At 43.4% G+C, this 14,934-nt stretch overlaps 1 protein-coding gene across 1 annotated transcript; it reads left to right on the plus strand.

Moving 5' to 3' along the window:
* Positions 1-699: 699 nt before the first annotated feature.
* Positions 700-14,683, plus strand: LOC122879253 (protein MB21D2). Its single transcript, XM_044203157.1, has 2 exons — positions 700-1,087; positions 7,445-14,683. The coding sequence occupies exons 1-2, from the start codon at positions 826-828 to the stop codon at positions 8,707-8,709; spliced, it is 1,527 nt and encodes a 508-aa protein (XP_044059092.1). The 5' UTR covers positions 700-825; the 3' UTR covers positions 8,710-14,683.
* The last annotated feature ends 251 nt before the right edge of the window (positions 14,684-14,934 follow it).

The raw sequence follows: 14,934 nt of genomic DNA on the forward strand, positions 1-14,934 counted from the left end.
ATTATGGAGTATTATATTTGTGTTTTTGTGTTTGTTAGATTTTATACCCTGGTCCCCAGAGAAATGATATTTCAGCTGTATTTCCTTATCACTGAAACTGGAGCTGTGACATATTAGTCTGCACCCGAACAACAGAAATAAAAATGCGTTTTTATAACTTTATTTTCCTCCTTATTTCCTTATTTATTGTTTTTTAATATTTAGTTTCACTCAGATCTATTTGTAATTTCCAGTTTTATTGTTTATGACAAATATCTTATCAAATATTTCATAATTGTATTATTTTCAAAATAATTAAACCCAACTTCAAAGTGTTAGGTAGATTATAATGTAAATATTAGTATTTGGAGTGTAACAATTAATAAATAATTATTATTGGAAGTGTTTTTTAATCACATCCTGCATTTATTAAATTAATCCACATTTTGAGGTTGCTTTTCTTGTACCAGAGTAATCTATTTGTTTTATACACGTGTTGCACATTAATATTTCCTCTTAAATATATCCTATCTTTTATTATAATTTTATATTCTCTTTTAGGGTTAAAACCAGGTGACAGACAGCCCTTTGGCTGACTGTCTCACACTTACAGCGATGTTTATTAACGTGCTTGTTAAATAAAATACGTTAAATTAAATGAGAGTGGAGAAAATCTCACAAAACTTAAAGGAAAAACTGAGCAACGCGTTTATTTTGAAGGCGGCGAGCAGCGGAAGTGCAGCAGCTGTTTCCGGTGGTTGTATTTGGCGTGGTCCGGCTCGGCTCGGCACAGACCAGCAGCAGTATCAGCTGTAGTGAACCTGTGTGTGTGACCGCGGAGGAAAGATGGCGGCCCCTGCTCTCTCCAGCCGGGCTGGCTCGGCGGGCAGCCTCGGGAACAGCCCCACCATGGCCGCCGGCAGGCTGCCGCACGGCGGCGGCGGCGGAGGCGTCGGCGTCGGGCCCGAGCTCGACTTCAGGTCGGCGGCCCGCATGGAGGACCTGACCCGGCTCATCCAGGAGTTCGGCAAGCACGACCAGCGGGAGTACGACGACCAGCGGGCTCTGGAGATCCACACGGCCAAGGACTTCATCTTCTCCATGCTGGGTGAGGACACACACACACACACACACACACACACACACACACACACACACACCGTTATTTAACGGGAAAACACACCGGGCTGCGGGGCTTTACGGTAAACGGAGAGCTGCTGGTAGAAGGATGCCCACCCCAGACCCCCAGACCTGCAGACTCCACCTGCTGCATTTAAACATTATAAGCAGCTCGCGCTCATCCCCCCCCCCAGAGGTGCCGAGGCCGCTCTACCTGTGCGCAGCTCAGGTGAGATGCAGACCTGCCGCACCTGCTCAGAGCATGGCGGGGATGCGTTCAGGGTTTCCTCCCAACGTTTAGCTGCTGCCTGCTGGGTTTGGTTCAAACAATCCGATCAGCTGGAAGAATATATCAGCAGGTGCGACATCCAATATGTATTGATAAAGGTAAAGATCTCATCATTTTTCTCACATCCCAAGTGCAACATCTGTCAAAGTGATTAAAAAACTGAAGGGTCTTTGTTAGTCGAGGTGTGATGTTTCAGGTAATACAGTTTGAGGTTTCTGCTATTCTGAGATAGCAGCAGTTATTGTATCTTTTCTCTCACCTGCCGCCAGGTGAACAGCATGTGTGTGATTGGCCAATGCGGCATGGCGCTGAGCCTGGAAGGAGACGCTGCCTTAAAGGCTAAAAGCTACACGACAGGGGTGCAGTACACGCCGCTGCCCACAGGGGGCGTACGCGCACCACTACACCTCCGGGATTTAATGGCGATAAATTTAACTTAAGCACGATCCTCATCGCAGTTTTAAAAGTTTAAATTAGTCGTCACCGACTCTTCCTGCTGAGTTAGAGGCAGAGTGAGGTCACTCCTCTTTGCTTTTTAAATAAAACTTTATTAACAGCAGTAAAAGTTCCGTCACCGTGATCGAAACGGTGCGAGGGGGAAGAGGAAACCCGGAGGATGAACCGTAGCGAGCGTGAGGCTTGATCAGCAAAAACACTTCCTGTCAGAGCTTCATTATGACGCTGGATCTCCTCCAGGATCTGGATTAAAAACACTCACACACACACACTCACACACACACACTGCAAAAAAAAATGTCCATCTGACGGTTAAATTTGGTCATTAAATGCTGCGTTTCTTGAGATTTTCCTGCGTGTTGTGGACAGATGTGTCGGATCCTGTCTGCTCACAGGAAACAACACCAGAAGCTCCTGATGTTCTCAGAGCTTGCGTTTATCCGGTTTATCAGACATCTGATCAACGAATCGACCAACGTTCATCGCGACGTTCCTCGGGCTGACAGTGATTCAGATCCTCGGCCTAGGAGCCCCCGATAGGAACCTCGTGTTAGTCTAATAGTCAGTTAATCGCTGTAAACGGAGCGACAGCGTGGCAGGCTGTACATTTAAACAAACTTGAAGTAACCGAACAAAACCACCAACAGAAAACAGAAGAGTTGTGGGAAAGGAGAGCAGAGCCGCTCGATGCATCGCCGTCTCCGTACCCTCGTCGTACTTGTTTATCTGATGAGTCCGGCTCTGTCTCTTGCAAAATTCGATGTTTTGGCATCACTAAAGCTTGAGTCCTAACCCTGGAGCACACTTCTCAAAAGTGCACAGGGGTCATTTGGAGACATTAATGTGGCCGTTTCTTTTTGAAGCATTGGCCCGAATTGGTGAATCGGTCCTTTTTTAGATAATTCTGATCTGTCCGTTTAGTCCGGGTGCAATCGGGTTCGTTTTCCCTCTCGGTACGATTCGTTTGGGCAGATCTGAACACGGTAAAGTGGTCTCGGTTCAGTCACAGACTAATTCAGGAGCGGTTAATTTGTGGTGGGAACGTGATCTGACCCGACTACGAGGCAGGTTTGACCTAAGTGGCTCCCGTAGCCAGGTGTGCTTTGCATTCTGTGATATGGATTAGCGAAATCAACAGGTGCTGGCAGCTAGCCCGGGGGAACGAATCGAGGTCCAACCTGGACTAGCAACGCAGTACGTTGCCTTCTTGATGTTTGGGCAGGTAGGAGCTTCTTCAGGACCTTCGTTTGCCACCTGGCTTCTACTGACGCGTTTCAGTTTGGTTGAATGTTTTTCTGTGTGAAAAGAAACCGAGCCAAGAGGAAAAACGCGAGAGGTTTTACCAACTCGTCCACTGATCCGGATCGGATCAGAGCAAACAAAGCTCGAGCTACTTCAATTCAGATCTGGAATATTCTTCCCTCAAGCATGAACTAAGTCTGTAAAACACCATTCAGCAGATTTTACACATTTCAGCCCCCTGCAGATTGATTTTTATAGAAATCAAGTCAAACCAATGGCTGCCTCGAAGGAAGAAAATCAAACGTGTGGATTATTGGGAATGTGAAGCTAGCAGATTTGTCTTTTAATGAGCTGAAACATGTAAACTGGAAGTCAACACAAGCCTGTTTTATTTAGACCTTTTTATTTATTACCTTTTGTACAAAGGTGTAAGCTAGTAGTAATGGATTATTGTACTGGTGAAGGTCAGCTCACGCAGCAGCAGGAAGATGAAGAGTGAAAACAATCAATAATAATAATAAACTCACAAAGTGACCATCCTGAACAGGGGTCTGCCTGTGATCTTTCAGTTCAAACTGTGTCTGAGAAACAGTGAAAATCACGAAACAAACAACAAATCAGTGTCTGTCCGCTACAGCTCAGGAATGCACTCGTCAGCCAAGAAGTGTGTGTGTGTGTGTGTGGTTTTTCACTTCACTTTTAGCTCAGCTCAGCGGAAAACCAGTCCAGACCGATCCAGTCCAACGGTTGGGGGTGAATGCAATAACATTTCCAGTCTGACCCAGTCCAGACTCTTCGAGGTTACAAACGTACCCAAAAAATGACCTAAAAACTGACCCAAACATAGCGTTCATAAATGAACTGTCCAAAACAGGAGACCCAGTCTGAACGGGACCTGAGGGTAATCAGTCCTGATCCAGACCTGAACAAACCCAAAGAGAGAAAGCACAGCAACACTGTCAGTAGCACGACGCTCACGTTTTTCTCATTGATGATGACGACAACGATGCACCGACTGATCAGAACTGATGGTCACCTTGGATCCAATCAGCTTTCAGACATATTGACACACAGACCTGAGACCTGCAGCAGTACAACGGGACCTTACCAGACCTGATTCGACTGAAGAGACTTTTAACCTGGTCCGACTTATGTCCCGGCTCTGGTTTTGTGAACCTGTGAAGAACTCTAGTCTGGACTAACCCTAACAGCCCTGCAATAAATTCCCCCTCTGACTCAGCTTTTCTGAGGCTGTAGACCTTAGTCTTCATGTATTGCATTTGATTGTAAGACGGTGTCGTCCCTCTTTCGTCCAGGATTGTTCCATCGTAGAAAAGGTTTCAGTCGTAGTCACCTGGACACTGTTTTCAGAATCAAGACGTTTCGGCTCCCATCCGAAAGTCTTTCTCAATTGTGAAAATGGTCTGAGAACTCAGAAATGTAAGCTACTCTGTGTTACATAAGCCCCGCCCTCAGGAAGGAGTCTACCTGAGTGTCTGTTGATTAGCTAGTTTCACCTGAAACTGACCTAATAGTTTCCATGATGGCCCAGTAATCAGTAATCAGGCCTATTGTTTTCTGGCTGCACCTCCCTCATCACTGTTAAGTACCTGATTAGCATGTGATTGGCTTGACCAAGGTGTTAACACACTGTGGTAAACTTTGGGCAGATTGAATCTCAGACCACCATTTCTGTTCAAAGAGGGGTTTTAGATTGTAAGTTGTTCCGGTGGCATCGCATAGCTTCATGTCATTCGATGCCTGTCCCACACACGGTAGAGCTGGGTATCAAACCTCAATACTTTGTTGGTTACGAGTATCAAGAACTGTGGCTTCGTACAAAGTCTTGAAAGTTTGGAAAATGCTTAATTTTAACCATTATGTTTTCAAGGTTAAGAATTTGCTTGAATTTGAATATACTTGAAAAATGCTTGATTTTCAACATAATCTGGTGTTTCATCTGCACAATCACTCATGTAAACCAAAAATCTTTTGATATTTGGGGGGGGGGCGAGGACAGAGTTTAACGTTACCATTTTGCAGACAATTACAACATAAGTTGAGCTCCTCAGCCAAAGTGCCAACTTAACATTAACGTTATTATTTTATTTATGCTAAGATATTAGCAATGCTAATACCAGGGCTCCAGACAAAAAAATTTCACCACCGTCCCGAAGTGAATGTAAACCGTCCCAAACTCAAAATGTTGTTTCTTTACTTTGTTAGTAGCATCTATAGTTGTTAGTGGCATAATAAAAACACCATTAAGATGTTGAGGAAATATATAATTATATTCATTTTGCACCATTCAAAGAAATAGGTTTAAAACAAAACTTGAAAAGTTATCTATAAACTGTCATAAACAGAATTAAGAAAAAATAAATAGGACACAGAATATAGTTACACAACAGCAGCGTTTACGTCACCACAACCACATGGCCCATACAAACACAAACAAGTCAAGGGAGATTGGTAAGACAGAGAACTGCTGAATGTCATTCAGACTTACATAATGTCATTTTCTAAGCGATAGTTTAAACATATAAAAATCCCTTTCGTCTCTGTTCGTACCCGGGATGCCCTTAGTCTCGAGCTCTGCTAATACTGTCATAACCACGACGTAACTAAACAATTTGGTTTTGGATTTGTTTTGGAACGTGAGACTAATTCATGAGACAACGGCATAGACATTTAACCTAGCTAACATGGACCTATGTTACTTCTGACGTAGTTAAGCAGAACGCTTGTTACAGTAGCCTGATTATGTCCCTTGAGAAGGGGGCAAACGCCAAGCTCACTGAAAACGACAGAAGCTGAAGTGAAACTGAAATTACCTCGTGACAGTTTTTCTTTTAGTTGTGGTGGTTGTGAAAATTGACCAAACAGCAGTTGCAGGTACAATAGTTAGCTAGCTAACTAATCAGCTACTAGAGAACAGGTGGATTTTGTTGTCACTTTAGCAACATGCTAGGTTGTCGTGTAAATGACAACCGGCTGGCTAATGGAAAAATATAAATAATGGCTGCGGAGAGTAATTTCCGGAGAGGACCCACATTAATTCGTAGCTAGATGAGTCCTCTGTTGATCCCTGAAATTAGCAAGCATTAAATAATCATGATCAAAACATACATTCAATGTTAATATGAACAGCTGGTAAAATAAAGTGACAATACATTGATTTCTGTGGGTATAAAGGAATTCTGTAAACTTTATTTTTCACAATTGCATTATAGTAACAATTTAGATGTGATGATGTAGGCTTCGTGAGTCTGGAAATTTTTGGTTTAGGTACCTTGAAAGTGTTTGAAAAGTGTGATTTTTAAAAATGGGTTTTGTAGAAAAACATGTACATGTCAGGTATTATATCGGCACCAATATCAAAAAATTCAAATGATACCCAGCCCTACACGCCAGAAATGCAATACAGCCAGAAAGAGTAGTCCGTGTAAAGTAGCTGAAATGTGCTCATCCGGGGAGTGAATGTGATGAAATTTACGCTTTTTTGGATAGTTGATTCAACTTGATATGGCATCTAACCGCAATGATGCATATCATACTCTACTGGTGTGCTCGGTGTACCCGTCTCCCAGAAGGTGGCACTGCAAAATTAATCTGTGGATCTCGATGAATCAGTTGATGCTAAAGGTTTGGTGGAGTAGTGGCTACTTGCGGAGGCTAGTTGGCAAACTATTGTGGCTGGCGAACTAATCGGTAACATGCTAGCACTAGCTAGTCCCAATTGCACACCATCTAAGCTTGATACATGCCAGTTAGCAAGCGAACACTTGGACACACTTTCTACTCTTTAGCTCTGCGTTCCCTCAAAGGTCAGCACTGTCAAGACGGATTACCATTTGACTTTGCGTATCAAAGTTGACAAAGTTTAAGATTACGTCACTCCTGCAAACAAATCCAATGATTGTGGCAATTCCATTGACGTATATTGAGTTTGCTCCAAAATGTTGTCATTAGGGGAAACTACTGGGGAAACTCGTTGAGACTGAGAGCGAGCTCTGTTTTGCAGCCGTACCCTGTGTACAGGGTAATACAAAATAACATGAGGAGCTTACTTTGTCACCTGCGCAAAATGGCTGTGATTGTCGGATTTTCGTTTTCAGAAAGTATTTCAAAGTTGTCAGATACAGACCCTCCGATTCTGATGTTGGAAAGGTGTGGGAGGAGGGGGCTTCAGGTGCTGTTAGACGATCCAAAAAGTAATTTGTTTTAAGCAGACTGATGCCTGAACAAGATGTAGTAACACGACAAGACAACATTGCGTGCTCTGTTGTGTCCGTATTTTGCCGTTATGTCATGTCATAGTTCTTTAACTAGTCCTGTCTTTCCTCCTCTGTCTCTCAGGAATGGTCCAGAAGTTGGACCAGAAGCTCCCGGTGGCCAACGAGTACCTCCTCCTGTCTGGAGGCGTTCGGGAGGGTGTGGTGGACATGGACCTGGATGAGCTGAGCGTCTATGCCCGCGGCACAGACTACGACATGGACTTCACCTTGCTGGTCCCGGCGCTCAAACTTCACGACCGCAACCAGCCGGTGACCCTGGATATGAGGCACTCGGCCCTGGGCCACTCCTGGCTTAGCCTGCGCCTCTTTGACGAAGGAACAATCAACAAGTGGAAGGACTGCTGCACCATCGTCGATCACATCAACGGGACCACCAACTACTTCTTCTCTCCGACACTGGTGGCCGACTGGTTCTACCAGTCCATCTCCCTGGTGCTGCTGGAGGTGCAGAAGAAGCCGCAGAGAGGGATGCCAAGAGTGGAGAAGGTGGAGAGGAACGGCACCATCATCTCCGTCATCCTTGGCGTCGGAAGCAGCCGGATGCTCTATGACATCGTCCCTGTGGTGTCGTTTAAAGGCTGGCCAGCCGTTGCTCAGAGCTGGCTGATGGAGAACCATTTTTGGGATGGGAAGATCACAGAGGAGGAGGTAATCAGTGGCTTCTACCTCGTCCCTGCCTGCTCCTACAAAGGCCGCAAGGAGAACGAGTGGCGCCTGTCGTTCGCCCGCAGTGAGGTGCAGCTGAAGAAGTGCATCTCGTCCAGCCTGATGCAGGCATACCAGGCCTGCAAAGCCATCATCATCAAGCTGCTGTCTCGCCCCAAAGCCATCAGCCCCTACCACCTCCGCAGCATCATGCTGTGGGCCTGCGACCGTCTCCCCGCCAACTACCTGGCCCAGGACGACTTCTCTGCCCACTTCCTGCTAGGCTTGATCGACGACCTGCAGCACTGCCTCGTCAACAAGATGTGTCCCAATTACTTCATTCCCCAGTGCAACATGCTGGAACACCTGTCAGACGAGACGGCCATGCTGCACGCCCGCAAACTCTCCTCGGTGCGCTCCGACCCGGCTGAGCACCTCCGCACCACCATCGAGCACGCCAAGGCCGCCAACAGGCTGACGGTGGACCTGCAGTGGCGAGGCAGTGCAAACAACCTGCCTTCACCGCAGTCCGACGCCGGTGGAGAGAACCAGCCAGATGACCGGCTGGCCAAGAAGCTTCAGCAGCTGGTCACGGAGAATCCTGGGAAATCCATCTCAGTCTTCATCAACCCGGACGACGTCACGCGGCCGCACTTCCGCATCGATGACAAGTTCTTCTGAGACTGAGAAACGTTCTCCCAGACCTCTTCCTCCTCCTCTTACTCTCTGCCTTCCTTCTCCTCGCCTGGTGCCCCACCTCCTCTGAAACTTTATTTTTTACATTTTTTATGTTTCTCTGCCACAGAGTGAAGTGAGGTAATCGTCTAGTTGTGTCTGCCACAATTTTTTATTTTTATTTTTCTATTCCCTTTCCCCTCTTCCCTCCTCTTTCACTGTGTGCCCTGTGTTTTTTACCTGCTGAATGCCTTTTAAATAGACAGCTGAATAGCAGCAGGTTGTTTTTAAAACTGGAGGATGAGGCAAAAATCCACCTTAAGATGGAATTGCTGTTCCTATGTTACGGTAGTTTAATTATCAGGGATCCTGGAAATGAGACGAAACCAACAACCCCTGAAAACGTCACATAAGCTTGTTGAAAGTATATTTTGAGTTCCCTGATCCAGTTGATGGTCAAACGTGAAGCCTGTAGTAGCCTGAAGAAATCAGGTAACACGAAGGTAATATTTTCCACTTTACGATATGATGTAATCACTGGCCAGTCATCGCCACTGAAAGAATAAAAACTCATATTACATATTAACTTTGCAAAAATGACGCTAAATATTCAGTAGATCGCGTATATGTTCTGTTTCACATCTTATTATAATAATAATAATAATAAGAATTAATAATAAGAAGAATATAATCACGAGACTCAGTTTCTCATAGTAAAGTTTCTCATAATTCAGTAATATATTATGAAATTTCCATAATTCTGAAAATTACTTATCCTCATAATTATCACACACTCAGTTATGAGAAATGTTCCCTCATAATTAAAGATGAGCATCTATTATTTCATAATTGTGACCTTGCTACAAAGTCATAACTGTGAGATACTTAAGATATACAAGACCAATATTATTACTTGAGACTTCTCATACTAATTCAGTATCTCATAATTTACAGGTACTCATTCCTCATAACTAAATTATGAGATTTATTATGAAGTTTTCAGGAATTAAAAGATCTAGAAGTAATCTCAATTCTGTTATAGTATCTTATGACATACTAAATCAGAATTATTATTATTAATTATTATTAAAAACACACAACACTAAAATGAAAACAAGCTAAAGCTCAGGATTTTTGTTTTTTCAAGTGGCTTCAGACACAAACTTAAACATTTGAAACTCACTTTGCTCTTTTAAACGGCTCAAATATCTGCAACAGCTCAGCGTCGTTCATGATTTCACACCAAGCCTGGAACAGCAACAAGATTGTTGAACAAGACTGTACTGTATAAGATTGTATACACATTCAGGAGTTGGGGATGCCAAATGGCACGAACAGAAGTCTCAAACCCAGGAGTAAAGATAACAGAGCTCTGTTTGAAGGTGGATTTTGTCCCTCTGAGGAATGTCTTAGTCCCGCTGGGGGATGATGGTACTAACGTCTTAGAAACTAACTGTAAATAGAAGAAAACTGACTGAACACTGATGTGTGTTAGAAAGAGATAGAGACTGATGATGATGTGTTTTCGTCAAATTTTGCACAGAATGTAAAACCCGCCACCACTTTTCCTCTCGATGGTGGACGTTGTGTTCGTCCTGATTCTGAAATGGTTTATCATATCAGTAGACGGGTGCCACTACTGAAGAATGGTCGTACTGCACGCTTTAAATGTGCATACTAACCGGTGGAATAGCACCAAGTACACAGTGATACTGCAGTAATACTTCATCAGAGTCTCTCTCATACGTAATGTGCTGACCAGAGAGTATTCTGCTCCAAACATGCAGCTTCATCCTAAGTGATTTCAGAGATGTTGATCTGGCAACATTCGTCTTTCAGGACCTGGTCAAAGTCTTTTCAACGCCAGTGTGAACAGAAGCTGGACAATTCCCATGTGGAGTCTGTGGATGGTTTTGAAAATCTCATGTAAAACTCTGAGATAAAGTGAGCGAATTTATCACAGGCAGTCTGAGTGATGCATGAGAGAAAACTGGTGATTAGTTTTTTCCCCAAAAAATGTATGAATTGGTCTAATGTTACGCCTCGTTCACACATACAGGCTCCCTGGAGACGCTACATGATGCCGTTCATTATAAATTGAACCTCAAAAAACATGCTCGTGCTGGCCGCCACTACTCAAAGACTCTAAAGTCGCCCAGAGGCACAACGTTGGGAAGTCGATAAAGGTTCCATATTTATGCAAATGTCCTCTGACGCGAGGAAAGGAGCATGGCAATCAATCGTGTGAAACAGAAGCACAGAGTTGACTAGGTGGCTTACCACCTCCACTAAGCAATTAGTAAAAACCAACGCAGAGGTCTTGAGCGCTCGGACCGCGTGGGACTTTGTTACGTTGGTTCATATATTAAACTCCCTTTTTATTTTAGGCTCTCCTTCCACATTTGCTGTGTAGCGCACTGGGCACGAAATTCCCCAAACAGATCCCGAAGACTTCTCCGATGTGCTGCATCGACAACCAAAAGCACTCGTTTTGGTTTCCTCAGGAAGCGTTTTCTACTCCACTCTGTAAAGGAGCTTTAAACGTACCTCGCGTGGAAAATGAACTTCTTTGTTGGGCGCCAGTTGAGCGTTAACATCCGACAATAACTGCCCAATCCGAGCTGGGTTTGTGAATTACGTGTTCAACATTAAACACGCCTGAAAGCTACAGACTCATGAGAGCAAAGAACTGCTAGATTTGAACCGGTATGTGTGAACGAGGTGTAACCGCAGAAACGTTTCTCTGTCATGAACTTTGAACGCGTTCCCTGTGAACACATCGAACAGCATTACTGTGTACTTGCAGCCCGTCTTCTCCACAGTTTAACACTAATCTGCTGCATTATGACCATTATCAGGTGAAGTGTCACAGAATATTCCTTTAGACATGATATCACTGGCATCTCTTTCCACTTATTCCTGTTTTGATCAGAAGTGATCGCACGTTTCGGTAAGCTTCACTGTATCTGTACGACCTCATGTGTTTTATTTTCTCTTCAGCTGCTTTAGGCAGCGTTTATACGTGTCAAGGGTTCAACTCTCCTTCAATACAACCAGCTCAGGATGTGAATGTTTATCCCGTCTGTTAGGTGACTCCCAGTTTCAACTGAGCGTTTCACTGTCAGACAACTTTCTGTCAACAACATGGCCGAGTCAACTCCATGAAGCACACACTGCCGTCTGATAGCAAGGACACTTTGCATATTGTCCAGTAGCTGACGAGGTCAGAATATAGCCTATCCGATACTGGGGTTTTTAACAAACTCTGAAATGGAGAAACTGTTTGTAAATTATCTCAAACCTGACATTTACCGTTACTGATCAGCTGACATCAACACCGATACTAATATCCGCAGTGATCTAAATTCAGCCGATAATTTGGCTATCTTGAATACAAAACGAGTAATATTAGTCCAAGAACAGGGCTTGAAGTTTGGATGCGCACATTCAATAATAATATCCATCTCATATGTCCCTGCAGCTCAGGTAGAGTCAGTTTGATTAATCCAGATAAAGTAAATAAAGCAACAACCTACCTGGCAGAGGACAGTTGGCACAAACAGGGTTAATTTAGCCAACATGTCTGGACAACCAGCTTCCCAGTAGTTTAGTTACCCAGTTAGTTAGCAGTTAGTTAGCAGTGGTGTTGATGTTGATGGTCATCTGGTTCAAAGGACAGGTTGATTCAGCTCCAGGTGTGCTGATTACTGGCCTCGTTCTTTTGGCTTCCAAACATCATTAAATGATCATTTCTACCAATCAGACCAGAAACTGTCACTATTAATGACACATTACCTTTACAGTACACTACAGCTCCCAATAAAGGAAGAAGAAACACTAAAACTGAGTCTAAAAGTTAGTATTTCGAAAAAGGTGAAACAAGATACTTGAATTTTCTCTCCGTGTTCAAAGAAAAACAAGTATTTGCGACTGTATTGGCATCACATCTAAAAATCTTTTTATTTTAACAGATTAAACACAAGACAAAACATGTTTGGCGTTCAACAGTTATAGCTACCATGAGACTGTCATTGTGATTTTGCCTGTGTCTAAGCATCATGGGAGTTGTAGTTGGTCCTGCGCTGGTTGAGTTCGAAGACGAGTCGGTCCCAGTTTTTGTTTTCTTTGTGTTTTCAACTGTCCCAAACATTTCCAGAAAAATGCCAAAAAAAACCTGCAGAGATCTGACCGGCAATGTGATCTCCATATCCTCATCCTCAAGTGCAATTAGTGAAAACACACACACCACAAGTACACACACATACACACACATATATACATTGTGTAGCATTAAGACTAAAAGACACTAAAACTCTGTTAAAACTGGTTTTAATGAAGACACAAACAGACCACAGGACGCTAAACCCTCCGCTGAATCCCACAAACCAACACACACACTCAGAGGTTTTTCACACCATCGAAGTGCCACACACTCTCCTGCTCGGTGGAAATGTAATCAAGGTGTTGTTCTTCTGAGCTCCATGACCTTTGACCTTACTCGTCTGTTTGTTCAGAACCTTTCGACTGTGAGTTTTTATTTTCTCTGTATCTTGCTGCTCTGCTTTATTCTGATGATGGATTCCTTTATGCACTGTTGACTTTCATGGGTTAACCCTTCAGATGGCAGCTCCTCCCCCGTCTATGAAGTTTCTCCGCTATAAATCACTGTACAGTAGCGTCATCATAAAGTCTTTTAACCAGAAGCTGTAACATTCAGTCTCACAATCTGTTCTCCGTGAGTTACTATAAATCTTCTCTCGACACAAACTCTTCATTTGGGCAATTAGTTGTAAATAATTCAGGACCTTTAGTCAAACCAAACAACAGTAACTTTAAGTCTTATATAGATTATATAGGAAATATAGATCCGTTCAGTTACTTATTTGCTGTAATTATTAACACAAAGTCTGTGGTACAATAGTGATTTGGTAACAGAAGTAAACCTGGGTGTCATCTGCATAGCGATGATGAGCAGTCTTGTTATCCTGCAGGATTTGGTCTAGTGGATGCACAGGTTGAACAATAGAGGCCCCGTGATCGAACCCTGGGGAACTCCGCTCAGATTTATGATTTTCAACAGCGCAAGGCACCAATTACCTGAAAGCTAAAACGTAGCACTCAGTTTTACAGTTACTGGAGCTAAAAATCTACTTATTAGCAACAGTCGAGTGCTCTGTTTTCTGGTGCACACAAATGTGTTCTTCAGGACCACTCAGAAAATCTTAATATTACACTTCCTTTATTGTGCGCCCAATATATAAAAAATACAATCTGCTGTGCTGCAGTGTACTGGCAATGGAAATGATTAAATCTTACTGTTAAAATTATATCTTATCAGTCAAATTCTCTGCATGGCAGGATGATAAATCCTGTGTTACTACACTGGTTCAGTTCTTTGTTCGTTTAAGGTGAGAGAAGGGAAACACGTCACTGCTAACGTCAGTTTAGCTGTCAAAGTGGAAAAACATGGATGCCTGTAAGTGTTTAACAGTTACCATTTAAAGCTAATGTTTAAAGCCAATGTGAAGGTAGTGGTATGCTGATAAATTTATCTCAGATGTATTTAAAAAGCATACAATCCTGTCAGAAAACGTCATGGAAACTTCATTTCATAGCCATTTAGACATTTAGGTTCAGCCAAGAGGTTTGCAAGCTCAACTTCAATGGTCAGTGGTTCAAATCCACCTTTAGACGTGTTGTTCTGTTTTTTGTAAATGTTTCCCACGGGGGATCAGTAAAGTCTAATCCTGAATAAGTCCAGTAGACAATATTCAAGCAGTTACCGCTCACTGCCACCTGTGTGAAAAGTAGATTTGTGCAGAAGAAGAAGCAGCAGCAGCTCTGTCAGACATTAGTGTCATGAAGATGGAGGGAGCTGTCATCTGGCCGGCTGCCCTCTGTAGACGCACAGTGACTTTATCTCCTCCTGTAATGTGTAACTACTGTTGTAAATAGCACTTGATAAAATAACTTAAACTCCTGTCTGATTGTTCCTGAGTCTCGGTCCAGAACACTTTCAGTCCAGGTCATTCGAGGGCAGAGGGGGTATCACGACGGCGGTGATCAACTTTCTTCGTTAAGCAGGTTTTCTTCATCAGGCTCTGTGCGCGTTGCCGTAAAAAACACGTCATTTTACTCTTCTTCCACACAAAATGGACCAATCGCGTGCCGCCTACTTCAGTCAAGAGCTGTGAAGAATATAAAAACAAATAATTACAGCAAATAGCAACA

The sequence above is a fragment of the Siniperca chuatsi genome, linkage group LG7 (assembly GCF_020085105.1).
Source record: "Siniperca chuatsi isolate FFG_IHB_CAS linkage group LG7, ASM2008510v1, whole genome shotgun sequence".
Lineage (NCBI taxonomy): Eukaryota > Metazoa > Chordata > Actinopteri > Centrarchiformes > Sinipercidae > Siniperca > Siniperca chuatsi.